Source organism: Heptranchias perlo, chromosome 41, assembly GCF_035084215.1.
Source record: "Heptranchias perlo isolate sHepPer1 chromosome 41, sHepPer1.hap1, whole genome shotgun sequence".
Classification (NCBI taxonomy): Eukaryota; Metazoa; Chordata; class Chondrichthyes; order Hexanchiformes; family Hexanchidae; genus Heptranchias; species Heptranchias perlo.
In genome coordinates this window covers 12251538-12272733 of record NC_090365.1, presented here as the reverse complement: position 1 = coordinate 12272733, position 21196 = coordinate 12251538, and the positions used below count along the sequence as shown (strand labels likewise).

At 45.0% G+C, this 21196-nt stretch overlaps 1 protein-coding gene across 1 annotated transcript; it reads left to right on the top strand.

The window, feature by feature from the left end:
- The first annotated feature begins 343 nt into the window (after nt 1-343).
- LOC137305848 (olfactomedin-4-like) lies at nt 344-9325 on the top strand. Its single transcript, XM_067974781.1, has 5 exons — nt 344-565; nt 4032-4184; nt 5158-5367; nt 6350-6500; nt 7732-9325. The coding sequence occupies exons 1-5, from the start codon at nt 524-526 to the stop codon at nt 8577-8579; spliced, it is 1404 nt and encodes a 467-aa protein (XP_067830882.1). The 5' UTR covers nt 344-523; the 3' UTR covers nt 8580-9325.
- The last annotated feature ends 11871 nt before the right edge of the window (nt 9326-21196 follow it).

Genomic DNA, 21196 nt, shown 5'->3' with positions numbered 1-21196 from the left:
ACAGTGACTACACTTCAAAAGTACTTCACTGGCTGTAAGGCGCTTTGGGACGTCCTGAGGTTGTGAAAGGCCCGAAATATGAATGCAAGTCCTATCTTTAGTCAAATAGCCTCTAAATGAAGAGAATCCACTGGGCAGTAGAACAGAAGTTTGCCAGATCTGTAACCACAACCAACTGCAGGAAAAGGAGGGATAAGGAAAGAAAACTGAGGCAAAAATAAACCCACGCCCATGCACTGATAAAGCTGACTTTACAGTAAAAGGAAAGTGGCTGCGATCCAGCAGGTTATCAATCATGCATTAAGTTGCACAATAATCCTGTTATTTGAGACAATTTCACAAGTACACTTGCCGAACTCTTGATGATTCAGATACGTGCTGCCGGAAACATTTCCTTTATTGATTTACTCTCAAAAGAACGTGTTTCCAAATTAAGGGAGTGGATTCTGGTGAGCTAGTTATTTCAACCTCTTCTGAACCCATCCTCCTGCAACTTGCAGCTGGGCTCCGAGGCAGAACGAAGATGCTGTCCCTGCTCCTCGTTGCAGCTACGATCCTGCCTTCCGTAAGTTTATTCCGAATTTACATTGACTTAAAATTACTTCAGGATATGTGTTCGTCATTTCTGTTCTGGGTCTTTCAGTATTTGAGCTGCCCAAATAGTCCCATTCCCCCTGCTCCTTTCCCCATAGCCCTACAAATTTTCCCCCTTCAATTCCCTTTTGAAAGTTACTATTGAATTTGCTTCCACCGCCCTTTCAGGCAGCGCATTCCGGATCATAACAACTCACTGCGTAAAAATAATTCTCCTCCTCTCGGTCGGTCGGTCTCGGTCTCGGCCGGTCGGTCTCGGTCTCGGCCGGTCGGTCTCGGTCTCGGCCGGTCGGTCTCGGTCTCGGCCGGTCGGTCTCGCTATCGGCCGGTCGGTCTCGTTATCGGCCGGTCGGTCTTGGCCGGTCGGTCGGTCTCGCTATCGGCCGGTCGGTCTCGGTCTTGGCCGGTCGGTCTCGGCCGGTCGGTCTCGTTATCGGCCGGTCGGTCTCGGTCTCGGCCGGTCGGTCTCGGTCTCGGCCGGTCGGTCTTGGCCGGTCGGTCTCGGCTCTTTTGCCAATTACCTTAAATCTGTGTCCTCTGGTTACCGATCCTCCTACCACTGGAAACAGTTTCTCCTTATTTATTCTATCAAAACGCTTCATGATTTTGAACACCTCTATCAAATCTCCACTTAACCTTCTCTGCTCTGAGAACAACCCCGGCTTCTCCAGTCTCTCCACATAACTGGAGTCCCTCATCTCTGGTACCATTCTGGTAAGTCGGCTCTGCACCCTCTCCAATGCCTTGACATCCTTGTCAAAGTGTGCTGCCCAGAATTGAACACTAGTATAAATATTTCAAACAATGCCAATTGTGCCTTAATGAAATGTTAGCGACAACACTGGCTATAATCTATCAGGTGGTAAATGCAATTTAATGCAGAGAAGTGGGAGGTAAAGCATTGTGGGATAAAGGGCAGGAATTGGAGTATAAATTCAACGGAAGGTCACTGAAGGGTGTGGATGAACTGAAACCTAACGGGTTCAAATATATAATTCCATGAAATGCAGATAAATAAAGTCATAAATTCCGTTATACACTGGGATGGAAAATCGGGCGGGCTGTATAACGGGCGGGTGTATAATGTGCAGGTGTATAACAGGCGGGTGTATAATGTGCGGGGTGTATAATGTGCGGGGTGTATAACGGGCGGGTGTATAATGTGCAGGGTGTATAACAGGCGGGTGTATAATGTGTCGGGTGTATAACGGGCGGGTGTATAATGTGCGGGGTGTATAACAGACGGGTGTATAATGTGCAGGGTGTATAACAGGCGGGTGTATAATGTGTCGGGTGTATAACGGGCGGGTGTATAATGTGCGGGGTGTATAACAGACGGGTGTATAATGTGCAGGGTGTATAACAGGCGGGTGTATAATGTGTCGGGTGTATAACAGGCGGGTGTATAATGTGCGGGGTGTATAACAGGCGGGTGTATAATGTGCAGGGTGTTTAACGGGCGGGTGTATAATGTGCAGGGTGTATAACGGGCGGGTGTATAATGTGCAGGGTGTTTAACGGGCGGGTGTATAATGTGCAGGGTGTATAACAGGCGGGTGTATAATGTGCGGGGTGTATAACGGGCGGGTGTATAATGTGCAGGGTGTTTAACGGGCGGGTGTATAATGTGCAGGGTGTTTAACAGGCGGGTGTATAATGTGCGGGGTGTATAACGGGCGGGTGTATAATGTGCAGGGTGTTTAACGGGTGGGTGTATAATGTGCAGGGTGTTTAACGGGCGGGTGTATAATGTGCGGGGTGTATAACAGGCGGGTGTATAATGTGCAGGGTGTTTAACAGGCGGGTGTATAATGTGCGGGGTGTATAACGGGCGGGTGTATAATGTGCAGGGTGTTTAACGGGCGGGTGTATAATGTGTGGGGTGTATAACAGGCGGGTGTATAATGTGCAGGGTGTTTAACAGGCGGGTGTATAATGTGCGGGGTGTATAACGGGCGGGTGTATAATGTGCGGGGTGTTTAACGGGCGGGTGTATAATGTGCGGGGTGTATAACGGGCGGGTGTATAATGTGCAGGGTGTTTAACGGGCGGGTGTATAATGTGCAGGGTGTTTAACGGGCGGGTGTATAATGTGCAGGGTGTATAACGGGCGGGTGTATAATGTGCAGGGTGTTTAACGGGCGGGTGTATAATGTGCGGGGTGTATAACAGGCGGGTGTATAATGTGCGGGGTGTATAACGGGCGGGTGTATAATGTGCAGGGTGTTTAACGGGCGGGTGTATAATGTGCGGGGTGTATAACAGGCGGGTGTATAATGTGCGGGGTGTTTAACGGGCGGGTGTATAATGTGCGGGGTGTATAACAGGCGGGTGTATAATGTGCGGGGTGTATAACGGGCGGGTGTATAATGTGCAGGGTGTTTAACGGGCGGGTGTATAATGTGCGGGGTGTATAACAGGCGGGTGTATAATGTGCAGGGTGTTTAACAGGCGGGTGTATAATGTGCGGGGTGTATAACGGGCGGGTGTATAATGTGCAGGGTGTTTAACGGGCGGGTGTATAATGTGCGGGGTGTATAACGGGCGGGTGTATAATGTGCGGGGTGTTTAACAGGCGGGGTCTTTAATAGGCGGGTGTATAATGTGCGGGGTCTTTAATAGGCGGGTGTATAATGTGCGGGGTCTTTAATAGGCGGGTGTATAATGGGTGGCCAATTTGCTACCGATAGTTTGACGCCCCCACCAAAAGTAAAAATTACCCCCAGAAAGTCTTTTGACTGTTATCAGCTACAATTGTATAATGGTTCAGTTGATTGAGGCATCAGTTAACTGAACTATCCCGATCATAAGGGGGAACCATACCTCATCAATGACTTCAGGAGAAAGGTGAGAATTGGGAAGCAGTGTTCCCAGCTCGGGGGAGGGGAGAAGCAGTGTTACATGCTCGGGGGAGGGGAGAAGCAGTGTTATATGCTCGGGGGAGGGGCGAAGCAGTGTTACATGCTCGGGGGAGGGGAGAAGCAGTGTTACATGCTCGGGGGAGGGGAGAAGCAGTGTTACATGCTCGGGGGGGGGGGAGAAGCAGTGTTACATGCTCGGGGGAGGGGTGGAAAAGTGTTACATGCTCGGGGGAGGGGAGAAGCAGTGTTACATGCTCGGGGGAGGGGAGAAGCAGTGTTACATGCTCGGGGGGGGGGGAGAAGCAGTGTTACATGCTCGGGGGAGGGGAGAAGCAGTGTTACATGCTCGGGGGAGGGGAGAAGCAGTGTTACATGCTCGGGGGGGGGAGAAGCAGTGTTACATGCTCGGGGGAGGGGAGAAGCAGTGTTACATGCTCGGGGGAGGGGAGAAGCAGTGTTCCCAGCTCGGGGGGAGGGGAGAAGCAGTGTTACATGCTCGGGGGAGGGGTGGAAAAGTGTTACCAGCTCACACACATACTGACTGAGGTGCTCTGATTCTGATTGCTATGGTTACAGTTTGGTAAGAATGTCAACGGGACAGTCAACAGCGATGGAGTGTGTGTCTGCTCGGTGATTTTGCCTGACACCACGTTCCCAGTGGAAAGAATGGAATATTTGGAAGCAACATCACAAGAGCTCAGTATCAGCGTGCAACGTGAAATCAGCAAGGTATGGATATTAATGGTGCACCCCATCCCCTTTCAGGCCCTGTGTTAACCAATTATTAAAGTGTGATGCCCTACAACCAGTGTCAAACCAATGGTGAGACAATACTGCTGGGGCAATACCAACCCCATGATATCAATAGTGATACTGATGGGTGATATCGATGGTGTATTCATTAATGGGGAATATTCATGGGTGATATGAATGGGGTATTTATCAATGGGGGATGCTGATGGGTGATATGGTTGTGTATTTATCAATGGGGGATATTCATGGTGTATTTATCAATGGGTGATATGGATGCTGTATTTATCAATGGCGTGTATTGATGGGTGATATCGATGGAGTATTTATCAACAGGGATACTGATACACCATATCAAAGAGAAATAATATTTGTTAAACTTTCACTTGATTAAATTATGGTTTAAGAAATATACAAATTAAAATCAGTTTTAATTATTAAAACAGGAAAATTACCACTTAATATAGTCACAGTACTTTCCTCAGTATGTCTTTAAGCATCAAGGACTTGTACACTAAGCAACTCATTAACTGTATTAATCAACAAAAAATGTTCAATAAAATTACCCCATAGTTATTTGCTAACATCAGTGGAGTAGGGTTGCCAACCCTCCAGGATTGCCCTGGAGTCTCCAGGAATGAAAAATTAATCTGCTGGACACTGCTGTGAGCAACACCCGGGAGAAAAATCATAGTGGGGGAGATTGAATAAATTGCATGTTCAATTTAAATTTTCTTGGAACACTTTTGTTTATTAGTTATAAAAATATTGGAGATGGGGAAAAAAGGCTGTTTGGCCGAGTGTGACGGTTGGAGGTGGAAGGTCATGTAATGAAACCTCCAGGAATACGTCTAACCAGAGTTGGCAACCCTACAATGGAGTGAGGTGTAAGTGATTCAGTGCCTGTGGAGGTGGCTGTAACTCTGTGTGTTCGCTGTGCTGCTCCATTCAGGTGCAGCAATATATGAGGACCATCTCTCTGCACACAGTGAAGCTGCTGAATCTGACACGACGCGTGGAGATCATGGAGACCAAAGGCTCCTACACCCAGCTCGACTTCGAACTGCTGAAACTGGAGATCCGAGAGCTGGTGTCACTGACCAATCGGCTGAAGGTCACAGTGAACGGAAGCAACACCATCATCGAACAGCTCTACAGCGAGGTCAGGAAGAGAAATTAGTCGTAAACAAACCCCCTCCCACTCAAAAAAAAAAATTCACCTTATTACAATGTGTTTTTTTTTGGTTTTTTTGGTTGAGCAGTTGGGGATGCGCAAGAGGCAAGAATTGGAGGAGCGCAGAGATCTCGGAGGGTTGTAGGGCTGGAGGAGGTTACAGAGATAGTGAGGGGTGAGAACATTGAGGGATTTGAAAACAAGGATGAGAATTTTAAAATCGAGGCATTGCCGGACCGGGAGCCAATGTGGGACTAATTGGATAGCTCTTTCAAAGAGCTGGCACAGACACGATGGGCTGAATAGCCTACTTCTGTGCTGTATGATTGCATGACTGTCTCAGGCTCTGTCAGACTGTTCGCAGCCTCCGAGTCTTGTTTGCCCCCTGAGCTAAGTTTCCATCTCTATAATCTTCCAAATCGCAAAGACCACCTACTTCGAACATCGCCCACCTCCATCCCCATCTCCGTCCATCTGCCATTGAAACTCTCTTCGTGCCTCCATCACCTCGAGTCCAATTCTGTCCTTGACCATCCTCCTCCTTCCACAAACTATGACTCGTTGAAAACTCTGCCACTCATATCCTATCCTGCACAAAATCCCATTCACCCATCAACCCCTGTCCTTGCTGACCTTCATTGGCTACCTGTCTGCCCAAGTCTGAAATTCTAAATTTTTGTCTTTCAATCCCTCTGTGGCCATGTCCTGTCCTAGCTCCCTAAACTCCTCCAGCCCTACAACTCATTCCGAACTCTCTGATCCTGTGACTCTGGTCTCTTGAGTATTCCTCCCCCATCATGCTTTCAGTCACCTGGGTCCTACTCTCTGGAATTCCGTCCCCAAACTCCTCTGCCTCTTTATGTCTCTCCTCCTTCAAGTCCCTCCTTGAGGACAACCTTTTTAAGCGCACCTTTGGTCACCTCCAAATGATTCCAAACGCTGCTCTCTCTAACGACCCCTTGTATTTCAGATCGAGAACATGTCACGGACTGTCAGCCAGCTGGAGTCATTCGATAAACACAACGTGCTGGCGATCCGCAGAGAAATTGCACTGCTGAGGAAACGGCTGCGGAACTGTGAGGAGAATCAAATTCCACCAACTCTTCCCCCCATTGACTACGGTCAGTTATCAATCTAGGTTAACGGTGACTCCGTGAAACAAATGTGCTGTTAAAGGGGGGAGGGGAGTCTGCGTATTGTTATTAATAAACTGTTTTTCTTCTAATAACAAACACGCAATGTAATGGCATCACTAGAGTCATAATATACATAATTGCTTTGAAAGTATGGCATTGTATCACTTCCCTGCATCATCACCATGAGCGATGCCACGGGTAATCTGCTAGTCCATTTAAAAGGTAGATTGTTTTCTCAGGATTTCTCCTCATCATTTATTATGAACACTTAAAAACCATCGACATAATTAAGTCTTTTATTTAGAACATATCTGCGTGCCAAGTGCAAAAGCTGGTGGGGGACTTCTTTAAATATGCAGATCGGGGTCTGATGACATCATCGGGCCCCAACTGCAATTTTAACTCAGGTGGGGAAGCCGTTGTGGCTTTGCCGCCAGCCTGAAGAGACGCAGGAAAGTTTAGGACTCCCCTTGGCCCAGACCCTTCCCCCTCCCCACCCACTTCCCTCCCACGAGACTCTCCCAGAACCCCCTTCCCCGCACTTACTGAATGCTCGCCTGATTCCTGCAACAGTGGATGAGTTCCCAACTCACCGTCTCAAAACCTGCCTGGAGTTAAAATCAGGCCCCAAGTATAGTTTTCAGGTGAAGCAGGGTTAAAGGCAGGGGAATAATTGGACTCGGATGCACAGGTGTAATTCCATCCCCATTTTAAAGTCATACATTCTGCCCTTTTTTGTTTTAATACTTTGATTTTATATTATTATTTATAACTAAACAGCAAAACTTGCAGGAATTTGGGAAGCTGAGAAATAGAGTTGGCTGGAGTTTAGGAGTTCCTTTGCAATACAGGTAGAGATGTTGGGATGTGTACAATGAAGATGTTACAGCACCACCATGGGTAGGAAGGTGCAATTACAGCGTGACAGTTTACATAGGCAGTTTCCACTATAAATGTAGAGATAGGAATTTATAACGGAAAAGGTTTTGCATAAAAGCGTAGTAAAAATGTGACAACACAAAGTAAAGTTGTGTAGACAGGGAGTGTGTGCAGATGTAAGATTTTTAATGTATTATTAACATTGTCGTGTACATGAAATATACTATAATAACACAAGGTATATTTTAGGCCAATAGCACTTTGCCTAGAATCAAAGCATCAAATCTGAAAAATGTGAATACTCAAAGCTGACCTAGACTTTACTTTTCTCAAACAGGGAGCTGTGATCATAACGGCCTTCTTAACGTAACGAAGCCCTTCGTAATGCAACTGAACTGGAGAGGATTTAGTTATAAATACGGAGGGTGGGGCAAAGATCCAGCCCCATTGTCCACTAAAAAGGAGGTGTATTGGGTGGCACCACTCAACACAGATGCACAAAGACTTGACACATTCAGACTCTATCCTTCACACGATGATTTACTGCTCTACAGCAATCCAACAGAGAAATCACTCATTGTGTATTCAGGAAATCGTCAGTACTATCAGAATACAGGGCAGGGAAGTGGAATGGTTTTGTACAATAACTCCTTGTATTACAACTGTTACACTACCAGGGACATGTGCAGGGTTAACATAGACACTGGTGCTGTAGAGAAGCAGACCCTTGAAGGTGCAGCTTACAACAACAGGTTTTCCTATGCGGGCGTCACGTACCAAGACATGGACTTTGCTGCAGATGAAACTGGGCTGTGGGTCATTTACTCCACCGACACAAATGCTGGAAATATTGTTATTAGTAAAGTTAACGTGACCTCCTTCACTGTGGAAAAGACATGGGTCACCAGCCAGTATAAACCTGGTGTGACCAATGCCTTCATGATATGTGGGGTGTTGTATGCAATTAGGCCTGTGAGCACACGGATTGAGGAGATATTTTATACATTTGATACCAGAACTGGTGAGGAAGGAAGGGTTAGTGTAAAGATGGATAAAGTGATGGAGACACTGCAAAGTGTTAGTTACAATCCATCTGATCACAAGCTCTATGTGTACAATGATGGCTACCAGGTGACTTACGATGTAATATTTAAACCTGATGAACGACCATCGACTGAACAGTAATATCATCAGATCAATTTTATCAATTAGCAAACTGGGGCTGGGAATCACTGGGGAATCAGGGTCCAAATTGGAATTTCTTTACCTGAATCTCAGGTTACATTTAGACTCCATGATACACTCTTCCTACCACCACAGTTTAACCTGCGGCACCAAAAATCCTGAAACTAAATTTACCCAAACCGGCCAGCATGTGTCATCCAAGGTCTGATTAATTCCATCTGGAGATGTCCACAGTTCGAATCAAACTAAACATTGGTTCAACTCTGATTAGGAAGGGCCGAGCTTGAGCTGGAAGGTCACTCAGTTTACGTGTTGGTGAGTGGAGGACTGTACTGAAGCTAAAGGCTGAAACTTATGGCTTTGGAAGACTAGCCAAGGCCAAAATGGGTTAAGTTCTAATCTACAATATAGCTGTTAGAATGTAAGAGGCAGGTGATCCATTTGTTAAGGTGTATTTCGATTCAGATCTCATTTAACCAATGCTTTCAGCTATTAGACAAGAGATACAGTGAATGAATGTGAAGAGGTTTCCTTTCAGATTCATGGTAATATATTGACTGTGAGAATAACTTTTGATGTGATGGTTCATTAAATATCTGAATACCTGTCCTGCTGGATGGATAGATGGTAAAAAACTTATGCGGGGGAAATTACTTTTGGTAGGAGACTTATTCCTGGGTGTTGTATTAATTCCTGTTCTGTCTCTGTCACTATTTATTATTATTAAAGTTAATTATCTGATATGAGGTGGTGAGTTTTTATTTGGAGATTTACACTGGATTTCTCAGCAAATTTTATTAATAAACAGCGGCATCTACAAAGAGTTGGGTTGTGTCTTACTAATTGCATTACTTTTTTCTAACTTTCTTTACTTTTCAGCCCTTTTTCTCCTTCTATAAATTCTTTTATTCCCCCCCTCCCATCCCTAACACGCCATGGCCCCACTGAGACTTCGGCGCAGGTTCTTGTTCCTGGGCTTCTGTCAATGTCACACTTAATCCCGCCCGTAGGAAGTGCACATTAGTGTCCTGAAGCCCCTGATCCAGTCTTTCGCCTTTCCTCTCCCTGCTCCCTGCCATGTTAAAGGCGCTATATAAATGCAAGTTGTGGTTGTTCCTCTTGAACAATGTAAGCTGCTCTTCATTTTCCGAGGGAGTGAATACTGCTGAGGTTTAACCCACTAAAACCGTGCAGATAACTAATTCAAAGCACAGATAAGCATCGTGCTGATGTCCAGCCAGGACCACCCTACTTGGCTGGAGTCAGGTGAAAAGTTTGCAAATCTATGGTGAGAGGTTAATCCCTTACGGTTCCATTAATGAGCGAGGCTACCTGGTCAACTCTCTAAGTACTGTGGACCTGCTTGGCTCACACAATTGACCTGGTCTCATCTAGGAGCTGCCATGACTGTTACTGTTCAGGCTCTTTACCTGCACTCTTCGGCTATGGAAGGAGCATTCATGTCATGGCCTGTCAGACCGTTAATCAGCCTGCGAATCCTTCCACTACATCACTCTGTTCTCCGAGGGAAGAGTGTGAAGATACAAAAACTACAGCAACCAGCATTCTTTACTTGGGTTCACAGGGAAAAGGTAATTTCCATAGGCAGATTCACATCTCTTGCACACCGATCTTACTCTCTAATGTGTGACATTAATCAGTGTGCTGCATAACTAACAATTACACACAGTGTTAAGCATTGAAGACCCACGTCCTGCCTGCTCTGAAAAATAACACATAGTGAGAGTGTATTGTTCAGGTCCAATACTAATATTCAAATTTATTTACAAATAATATGATTACACAGAAACAAAAAACGACGTAATTAATTAGCAATGCAATATTTATCTTACGCAATACATAAACAAAATAAGATAATAAAAATTGTAAAATCTCACCAGTTCCATCCAAAATCTTTCAATAGTGTCTCTGATTGGACGTAACATGAGTGTTCAACCACACTGAGCCCCTCCCACGACACGTCCTCTCCCACTAGGCAGCCAATCATGTTATTAAGGATCAAGGAAGAAACTTTTATTTATATAACACCTTTAACATCCTCAGAAGGTTCGAAGTGCTAGATACAATGAATTATTCTGAAGTGTAGTCACTGTTGTTATGTTGGTGATTAACTGACCAAGGCTTAAAACAAAGCAAGTTGGAATTGTGACAGTCCTTTGCATCAGGGGTGTGCTCCGCCACACTGACATCTTCAGCACCCGATCTTGCTCTCAGGCCTCATTACCATGAAGAGCGCACACACTAAACGCACCCTTGGGCACAGCAAAACAATGCAGAGGAAAACACATCTGTCTGAGCCTTAAAGGCAGCTGCAACCTTAAAGGGAAGGGAAGGAAAAATGGATGCCCCAGAAGAAAATCAGACAAACTTTCAAAGCGATAATTTTTATCTTGACCGTCATTAGAGTGATGCCAGGAATGAGGGACTTCAGTGATGTGGAGAGACTGGAGAAGTTGGAATTGTTCTTCTTAGAGCAGAGAAGGGGAGATTTAATAGAGGTGTTCAAAATTATGAAGGGTTTTGATAGAATAAATAAGGAGAAACCGTTTCCACTGGCAGTAGGGTCGGTAACCAGAAGACATAGATTTAAGGTAATTGGCAAAGAAACAGAGGGGAGATGAGGAGAATTGTTTTTATGCAGCAAGTTGTTGTGATCTGGAATGCGCTGCCTGAAAGGACTGTGGGAGCAGATTCAATAGTAACTTTCAAAGGGGAATTGGATAAATACTTGAAGGGGAAAAATCTGCAGGGCTATGGGGAAAGAGCAGGGGAGTGGAACTAATTGGACAGCTCTTTCAAAGAGCCGTCACAGGCACAATGGACCGAATGGTCTCCTTCTGTGCTGTACGATTCTATGGTTCTATGAATTTCTGAGGAAGCGTTGTAAGTTTTAGAATTCACTTAACCATGTCAGAAGCCATAGTTTGCCAGTCAGTGGTCTTTATTTTAATTCAGTCCCCTGTGAATGAGCCAAGGCTAGGATGGCCACAACACTTCAAGCAGCAGTCTGGGCACCCCACATGCTGTTTTGGGAGGATCTGGTAAGAGGCTGGCACTATGGTAGGTGGATGAACAGGGACAATAAGCATAGGGATGGAGAATGATGGAGGAGGATGCTAGGAACATAGGAAGAGGAGGAGGCCATTCAGCCCCTCAAGCCTGTTCCGCCATTCAATTAGGTCATGACTGATCTGTATCTTAACTCCATTTACCCACATTGGTTCCATAACCCTTAATACCCTTACCCAACAAAAATCTATCAATCGCAGATTTGAAATTTTCAACTGACCCCCAGCCTCAACAGCTTTTTGGAGGAGAGAGTTCCAGATTTCCACTACCCTTTCTCTTTCCTTTCCTCCTTTCCTCTCTCTAGCTTCAGGTTATTGTGACTGGCTACAGCATTTATTGGGCAGGTAAACCCTAAACATTCACTCCCTTCACCACCAGCGCACTGTGGTTGCAGTGTGGACCATCCACAGGATGCACTGCAGCAACTCACCAAGGCTTCTTCGACAGCACCTCCCAAACCCGTGACCTCTACCACCTAGAAGGACAAGAGCAGCAGGCACATGGGAACACCAGAACTTGCACGTTCCCCTCCAAGTCACACACCATCCCAACTTGGAAATATATCGCCGTTCTTTCATCATTGCTGGGTCAAAATCCTGGAACTCCCTTCCTAACAGCACTGTGGGAGAACCTTCACCACACGGACTGCAGTGGTTCAAGAAGGCGGCTCACCACCACCTTCTCAAGGGCAATTAGGGATGGGCAATAAATGCTGGCCTCGCCAGCGATGCCCACATCCCATGAACGAATAAAAAAAAATGTTCAGCTCTGGGAGTCTGACTTTGGAATATCTCCCTTATATAGTATCATTAAAGGGGTTCAGGTCCAATAATTAATCACGGGTTACACGGGCCATTGAAGTCAGGTGTATCGGTTATAGCAGAGGGGACATTTCTTTCCCCTTTTTAAATTATATTATTCAATTCCTTTTTTGAAGGCGCTGGCCCTTTGCTGGGCTGTGATCAATCTCTGGCACCAGTCTGAAGGGGCCATTATTCAAGTGTGAGCTTTGTTAATGTGCAGGATTGGGCTATTCTACTGTGGAGTGCATCTCAGGCAAGCCTGTTCCTGCCCTCACCCAATGTTACTGTATATACTCTTCCAGCAGGGGTTGCAGGCTAGCTGTCATGAGCAGGAAGCCTCCCTGAATGTCTCCTTCGTAACCCAGAGGTGCTATAAGGCCAATTGTAGCAATCTGTATATTGTTCTTGACTGAGGTGAGCCAACTCAGTAGAGGCCTGGGATCAAATCTGGACAGCTCAGGCCCTCTCAGGAGGACGTATAAGATCCCATGGTACTATTTCTAAGAAGAGCAGGGGCGTTCTCCCCGGTGTCCTGGCCAATATTTATCCCTCAACCGACATCACTAAAACAGATTATCTGGTCATTGTCTCATTGCTGTTTGTGGGATCTTGCTGTGCGCAAATTGTACGTCGCATTTTCCTACATTACAACAGTGACTTCACTTCAAAAATACTTCATTCACTGTAAAGCGCCTTTGGGACGTCCTGAGGTTGTGAAAGGCGCTATATAAATGCAAGTCTTTCTTTCCTCACTGGATAATGGAAGGAAGCTGCTATCAAGTATAACTTTGTTCTAATATTCTTAAATTTTTTTAAAAATGAAATTCGGTGTATTTTTTTTTTAGAACAGTGGCTCTCACATTGGAATAAAGGGATTGAGAGCGAATTGATAGTGGAGGGGGCGGAAGAGACTCAGAAATGTTCGTGAGACCATCAGAATGTATCAATGATCTAAGGGGAAGTCTCAGGTTCGGCAGAGCTAAAGCCCTTGGAGTTGGGCCTGAACAGACAATCTTCTGATGCAAAAGCAAACAATTTACTGTGCTGCCAGCTGATGCCACTGCGGGCTAATGAATAAAGACAGCAGTAAAGCAAACGTGTTTATTTGAACTTTTCCTGTTTGAACTCCCCTTAACAATCCCTTCAAACGTCCTAGGTCAGTGTACTTTGCCCCTGGTTACAGTGATCGACTACAACTCCTTAGCCACTAGATGGCAGCATGGCATAGAACAATGCAGTCAAGTTATTGTTGTATATAACTAGCTGACGACCCGTGGCAGTGCTCACCGTGAGTTGGGGGATATGCTCTAGCTGACGTCCCGTGGCAGTGCTCACCGTGAGTTGGGGGATATGCTCTAGCTGACGTCCCGTGGCAGTGCTCACCGTGAGTTGGGGGATATGCTCTAGCTGACGTCCCGTGGCAGTGCTCACCGTGAGTTGGGGGATATGCTTTAGCTGACGTCCTGTGGCAGTGCGCACCGTGAGTTGGGGGATATGCTCTAGCTGACGTCCCGTGGCAGTGCTCACCGTGAGTTGGGGGATATGCTCTAGCTGACGTCCTGTGGCAGTGCGCACCGTGAGTTGGGGGATATGCTCTAGCTGACGTCCCGTGGCAGTGCTCACCGTGAGTTGGGGGATATGCTCTAGCTGACGTCCCGTGGCAGTGCTCACCGTGAGTTGGGGGATATGCTCTAGCTGACGTCCCGTGGCAGTGCTCACCGTGAGTTGGGGGATATGCTCTAGCTGACGTCCCGTGGCAGTGCTCACCGTGAGTTGGGGGATATGCTCTAGCTGACGTCCCGTGGCAGTGCTCACCGTGAGTTGGGGGATATACTCTAGCTGACGTCCCGTGGCAGTGCTCACCGTGAGTTGGGGGATATGCTCTAGCTGACGTCCCATGGCAGTGCGCACCGTGAGTTGGGGGATATGCTCTAGCTGACGTCCCGTGGCAGTGCTAACCATGAGTTAGGGGATATGCTCTAGCTGACGTCCCGTGGCAGTGCTCACCGTGAGTTGGGGGATATGCTCTAGCTGACGTCCCGTGGCAGTGCTCACCGTGAGTTGGGGGATATGCTCTCGCTGACGACCCGTGGCAGTGCTCATCATGAGTTGGGGGATATACTCTTGCTGATGTTCTGTGGCAGTGCTCACCTTGAGTTGGAGGATGAGCTCTAGTTGACAACCCGTGGCAGTGCTCATTGTGAATTGGAGGATATGCTCTAGCTGATGTCCCATGGCAGTGCTCACTGCGAGTTGGGGGATATGCTCTTGCTGACGTCCCGTGCCAGTGCTCACTGTGAGGTAGGGGATATGCTCCAGCTGATGTCCCGTGTCTGTGCTCACCATGAGTTGGGTCAAAATCCTGGAACTCCCTTTCTAACAGCACTGTGGGAGTACCAATGAGAATCCCTACGTGGTCAGTTTTCAGTAAAATATTAAAATGTCTACGTGGCAAAGAAGCAGAATGCAAAATGGTTAGAAAGGGTTAATTAGTTCGTAACTGAGATTGGTACAGGTGGCCTGGCCTCCTGCTGGGCCATATGTTTGCATAGTCAGCAGGTTTGCATTGTCTTAGCAATGTAGAGTCTTTGATGTGATTCAAGGACTGGTCTGAATGTCTCCATGTTTATGGCAGATCAATATAGGTAACGAGCTTAGCCAAAGTTGAAAGAAATTCCAGGTTGGGAGATAAGGAACAGAAGGAACAGGGAAGAACATTCCAAGTTGGAAGGTGAGGAAATATACCCTTTGATGTCTAACAGCAACATGGTCAGCACATGGACGATTTATGATTGGCCGGAAATAATGTAACCTCGCATTGCAACCTATGCCCGGCTTATGATTGGTGTTGACCCTCGTTAAGTATGTTCCAACCCTATTGATTTGTATAAAAACGTGTGGATTTCTGTATGTTTTTGTTCTTGCTCTGCCAGCATAGAGGGACTCTATCAGGAGTCCAAATCAATGCTGCAGACTAAGAACCCTGCTATTAAAGTTGTGATGAACTTTAAAATGTACTCGACTTCAGATTTTACTGAACCAGACTGAGGGGAAAGAATCCGGATCGTCATTTGGTGGCACGTACGGGGATCTTAACGGTCGTTCACCGAGAGTTCGCGGAGTAAGAGGCGGATTGTCTCAGACACGGAGGAAGGAAATGGCGCCCCGATGTAAGTAGTCCTAATTTACTACGTCGGTTTTCCTCCAATCCGTCAGTCTGACGACGAATCGTCCAATCGCTAACACTCGTGTGGCGTCCTTACAAGATTCAGGTCAGTCTGGCGAATACACAGAAATAGCAGGAAGAGGTCAGTGGTCGAATATCACTGAGGGAATAACTTGTAAGCGGTAGGTCAGTGGTTAATATCACTGAGGGTAGTCAGGGTTTAAGTTCCTGATGATTGGATATAAACAGGAACTATTGATAAAAACTTAGATGCCGCCAAAAAGGCTCAGGAATTAATTTGGAAAAATAACAGAGGTACCACAGCCAAAGAACTAATTGCTTTATGGAGATAGTACTGTAAAAAAAAAATATGGATAGAATTAAGTGACTAGACAAATGTTTAAAAGACAGAGACCCGAAAAAGAAAGGTTTTGTTGTTTAAGTGTACTGTCCCTTTAAAAAGCCTGTCTTGATCAGTGTTTTTTTGTCGGTGTTGTGGGCCACACCCCCTTCTTACTGTGTCTTACGTGTTTTCTTCCTTTGTGTAATGTATCTGTCTTGTCGTATGTTTAATTCTGATATTGCTGAATTAAAATTGGAGTTATTGAGGTTATTAAATTCTGGTTCTTATAAAGTGTGGGCATGTTAAATTCCAGACATGGGATCTTCAAAAAATTGGCATTTTGAATGTTTATTTTGTGATTGGCTGCGGTTTAAAAAGAGGTTAAAAATTAACGGGATAGATTAAAAAAACTATCAGGATCATTGTGATAGGAAAAGTCGGAAAGCTGGAACAGCTCGGAGCGTTGATTATAATCACATCCACTAAAAGTATGTAAAAAAATAGTGTGCAAAAATATAGTATAAAGCAATCCACAAATGTGAGAAGTAAAAAAATCAGTCAAACCTGTGTGAAGAGAAATTTTGAAGGTGGAAACTTAATCTCAGAGGGAGAAGGATCAAGTTACTCCTACCACAAGAGCAAGTTAATATTAACCCCTTCCATCCCAAGAAGCCAGACTGTCATGCCAAGAGCAGTTCAAACAGATAGAAATGACCCAGTCGGTTGAGAACTGTCTGAGGCTTGCCCAGAACACAGGTGAACATGAGGTAATAATTGGTATAGGTTATATTAGTAAAATTGTCCCAATCACTCGGAAATGCCAAAGGCTACAATTGACTGAGATCTAAGTTTTCACGCTACAGTGAAAAATTGATAAGAAAGGAATGTAAAACAAATCATATGAAAAGGAAGCATAGGTTAGACAATTGGAAGTCCATTACTTGAGCTATGTACTGACACAGGGTACTAAACACCTATCAGTTTTACCCTGCCACAGTATGATAAGGAAGTTTTGACAAGTTCTGGGGCTATTCAATTTTATTTGAAATTAATAGTAGAATACAAGATCTGACCAAAGAGGGGAGACCTTCCCTGACAAATTATATAACTCGCATTGAGAATGCTAAGAAAACTCAACAATTAGATCAACACCTCCTAACTCAAGTGTTAAAACAAAGAGCCACATGGAATGGAGGTGGACATCGTAAAAAGAGATAGGCAAATATGGAGACGTAAAGATCTGTGATAAGTGATATAGCAACTGCCTTTGCCTCAGTTGTTAACACCATTGATTTGACAACATTAGATCAAAAGGTCAGAGATTTAGGGTCTCGCATTAAAGATATATTAAAAGATAAATGAAAATACAGATAAGGAATTGTCTGAGGATCAAATGCTGACCATATATTTGCAAAGGATAGCTACAGTGCTAGAAACACATGCCCAAACCATTAATAAATTAATAAAAGAGGAATATAACGTATCTTAGCAGGCGGCTGCTAATGATATCTTCTTAATGTGGTTACAACTTGAAAACACAGAGATTAGGACTTGGAGTTAGAAATTCCAGTCTGCAGCCCTGCGTACATCTGTATGTGGGAGAGACAGTGTTTATTTCAGACAGGCTGCGTGCTTCAGAGAGAGAGCAAGAGTGGAACTAGGCAATTTCTCTCTCCTGTTTTGTTTTCTAAATTTGTTTCGGATATAGGGATTATTCCTTTGGATAAATAAATAATAAATGAAGATTTGACAAATTAATCACTTGGGCTCTCAAGAAGAGCCGCAATGGATTTTCTGTGTTTCTTTTAAAACAGGTGACCCTGGTTTTTTTTTTGGGACCACGTGAGTGTTGATGGTGCAGGATTACCCAGAGTAGTTACAAAGTTACGGTGCAACCTTTGCTGGAGAAATTTGGTGCAGGAAACGATCCAGTGGTGTTAAAGATTTAAGACTTTAGCTGCAGACATCAGCGGATACCAAATGTCACAGCATGGTGATATCAACCTGATTCTCTTCTTTTGAAAACATTTTGATTTGTTTTGTTTTAACCTATTTGTTGTCTTCCGAGACAGAGTGCTCGAGGTGGGGAGATATGGGAATTTCTCTAAAGTCATTGAATTGGGCATGATAAAAAAATCAATCTGGCATAAATATACAATCTAGTGGAAGTCAGGAAAGTGTAGTTGAGAATAGTAAATTGATAGCTTTCTCGTGGAGATATTTGTGTCCTTGCCTATAATGAATAATGAGAAAACTACACTCAATAGCCTGGCCACTACCCTGACATCGGGACCATGCAGGGGGAGATAAGCACTCTGGACACCCCTGATCTTTTTGATAAGATAACCTGAAAACCTAAGAGTGGCTACAGTGGACATAAAAGATACAAATGTATGTTGCCATCATCTGAAACGGAGATCAGGATGAAGAACATGATTACAAAGGCCTATGGCCTGGTGAGCTATTGCAACCACTCTTTAAACAAACCAGTTGCTTTTACAGGACTGAATCCTACAGGACATATGATGTGTGCCATGGAAAATGTTCGGAAATACCATGAGGAAGAAGAGACTGGCCAGCAGAAAGTTAATATCCAAGAACACGAAGCTCATTCCTATGAGATGCTGCTAGTATGCGGAGATACATGAAGAAGATACATTGAAGAATGAGTCTCAGACAGGCTCAGTTACTTGACAACAGCACAACAGGAAAATGGTTAATGTGGTCCAGGCGAGTGAGAAATCCTTTTAAACAAGGCACTGACACATGGTCCATAGAGAAACCAACTAATTAATGAAACAGTCAGGAAACACTGGTATCAATCAAAAGGACTGAAATTAAAGTAAAGAGGGACACAGTAATTTGGATTTCCAAAATTCAGGGTTAGGTTCCCATCAGTTAACAATAAAATTGGGAGAAACAATATTTAGAAGATATCCACACGATGGATACAAAATTACAAGATTATGAGGGACCCGGATAAAGTAGACAGGAAGTACCTGTTTCCCCTAGCAGAGGGTTCAAGAACTAGAGGACATAGATTTAAGCTGATTGGAACAAAATTAAAGGGATGTGTTACTAGACATGTTGTCACTATGTGTCCACATAGTGTTGGACACAGCCTAGAAGCACAGTGTGGGTTTACCAATCCGGATATTAACTGTACCATGGAGGCCCTAGAGGCGGATCTAAAACCCACTTAAGTGGCATATGCCGGAGAGGGCGAATACTGTGTTACAACTAATTTGAAAACGTTTAAATATGCCAATCTAACTTGTGATATTTTAAGTCCAGAATTCTACTCCATTTCTGAAGTCCTGGTTCGGATTGGACCCGAGGAACTGGTAGAGATACACCGGCATAACCTCACCACCTTACAAGTTTCTGAGAATGTCAGAAAGGACTTAAAAGCATATCAGGACACATTTGGGTATCTGACACCCCTGTTGCCTAAATACTTGGAAGCATTGCGAATGGAGATACGCCTCTCCCAGAAGGTTTATTATAACCTACAACAGGACAATAACAACATTAAGCATGACATTGACCAAATTAAAGTCACCACCTGGTGAAATGACCTATGGAATTTGGGACTGAATATACAGATCCATCCTTAATTTCATATGTATTAGTCGTAGTGCAGTTTGTTGTAATGTGCTTCTTGATTTTCATTGCATGTAATAAATGTAAGCAGAGGATGAAGGGTTTGGCAAAGATAGTAAAACAGAGCCTGGGTGAGAATGTCCCCATTGTCTCTGTGGTTTCAACTAAGAACACATCTTAATGGTACCGGGAGTAGCACCCGCTGGGGTAAGGTGCATGTAAAAGGGAAGACAATTATAGTTTGATAGGATTATCAGATGCTCTGCCTCTCTTCCACCCGGACTGGTGGCCAACACGAAGGGAACCTGGTTAAGATGAGGTACAGCATCTAACGGGATATTGTAGGGAGAATTTGGATTAAGGGTTATAATGGGGAGGGCACCAATTCACAGGTGTAAAATGGTCTGAAAGGTACCATTCAGTCTAGTTAGGCTGGAAACAAAATATAAAGCACCATGGGATATTTGACTATGTTAGCCTTTTCAAACTAACATGAATAGGTTTAGCTGACCAAGGACATTCGCAGCTTACTTGAGAGATGTTTAGAAGGAGTCTGTTCCTGAGAACAGATAAGAGTACAAAGGCGTATTGATGAAACATGTCTATGTTCTAATGGGACTTCTCTAGTTCAAGGGCTAGTCATATTCATTGTTATAATTCTTATAGTTTATTGCTTACTTAAATGTTGCTGCACTGCAGAACCTGCAGAACCAGTGAGCACCGTAATAATTGGTTATCATGAAATGATAAAAGGGGGGAATGTACTCGACTTCAGATTTTACTGAACCAGACTGAGGGGAAAGAATCCGGATCGTCACCTTCACCACACGGACTGCAGCGGTTCAAGTAGGCAGCTCACCACCACCTTCTCAAGGGCAAATAGGGATTGGCAATAAATGCCGGCCTCGCCAGCGACGCCCACATCCTACGAATAAAAAAAAACTCTAGTTGACGACCCATGGCAGTGCTCACCGTGAGTTGGGGGATGTGCTCTAGCTGACGACCCGTGGCAGTGCTCACCCTGAATTGGAGGATATGCTCTGGCTGATACACCGTGGCAGTGCTCACCGTAAACTGGAGGATATGCTCCAGCTGATGACTCGTGGCAGTGCTCACTGTGAGTTGGAGGATATGCTCTAGCTGACGTCCGGTGGCAGTGCTCACCATGAGTTGGAGGATATGCTCTAGCTGACAACCCATGGCAGTGCTCAACGTGAGATGGGGGATATGCTGTAGTTGATCTCCCATTGCAGTGCTCACCGTGAGTTGGAGAGTATGCTCCAGCTGATCTCCCGTGGCAGTGCTCACCATGAGTGGAGGATAAGCGCTATCTGATGTCCCATGGCAGTGCTCACCGTGAGTTGGAGGATATGCTCTAGCTGATCTCCCGTGGCAGTGCTCACCGTGAGTTGGGGGATATGCTCTATCTGATCTCCCGCGGCAGTGCTCACCGTGAGTTGGAGGATATGCTTTAGCTGATGTCCCATGGTAGTACTCACCATGTGTTAGGGGATATGCTCTAGCTGATCTCCTGTGGCAGTGCTCATAGTGAGTTGGAGGATGTACCCGAGCTGACGACCCGTGGCAGTGCTCAACATGAGTTGGGGGATAT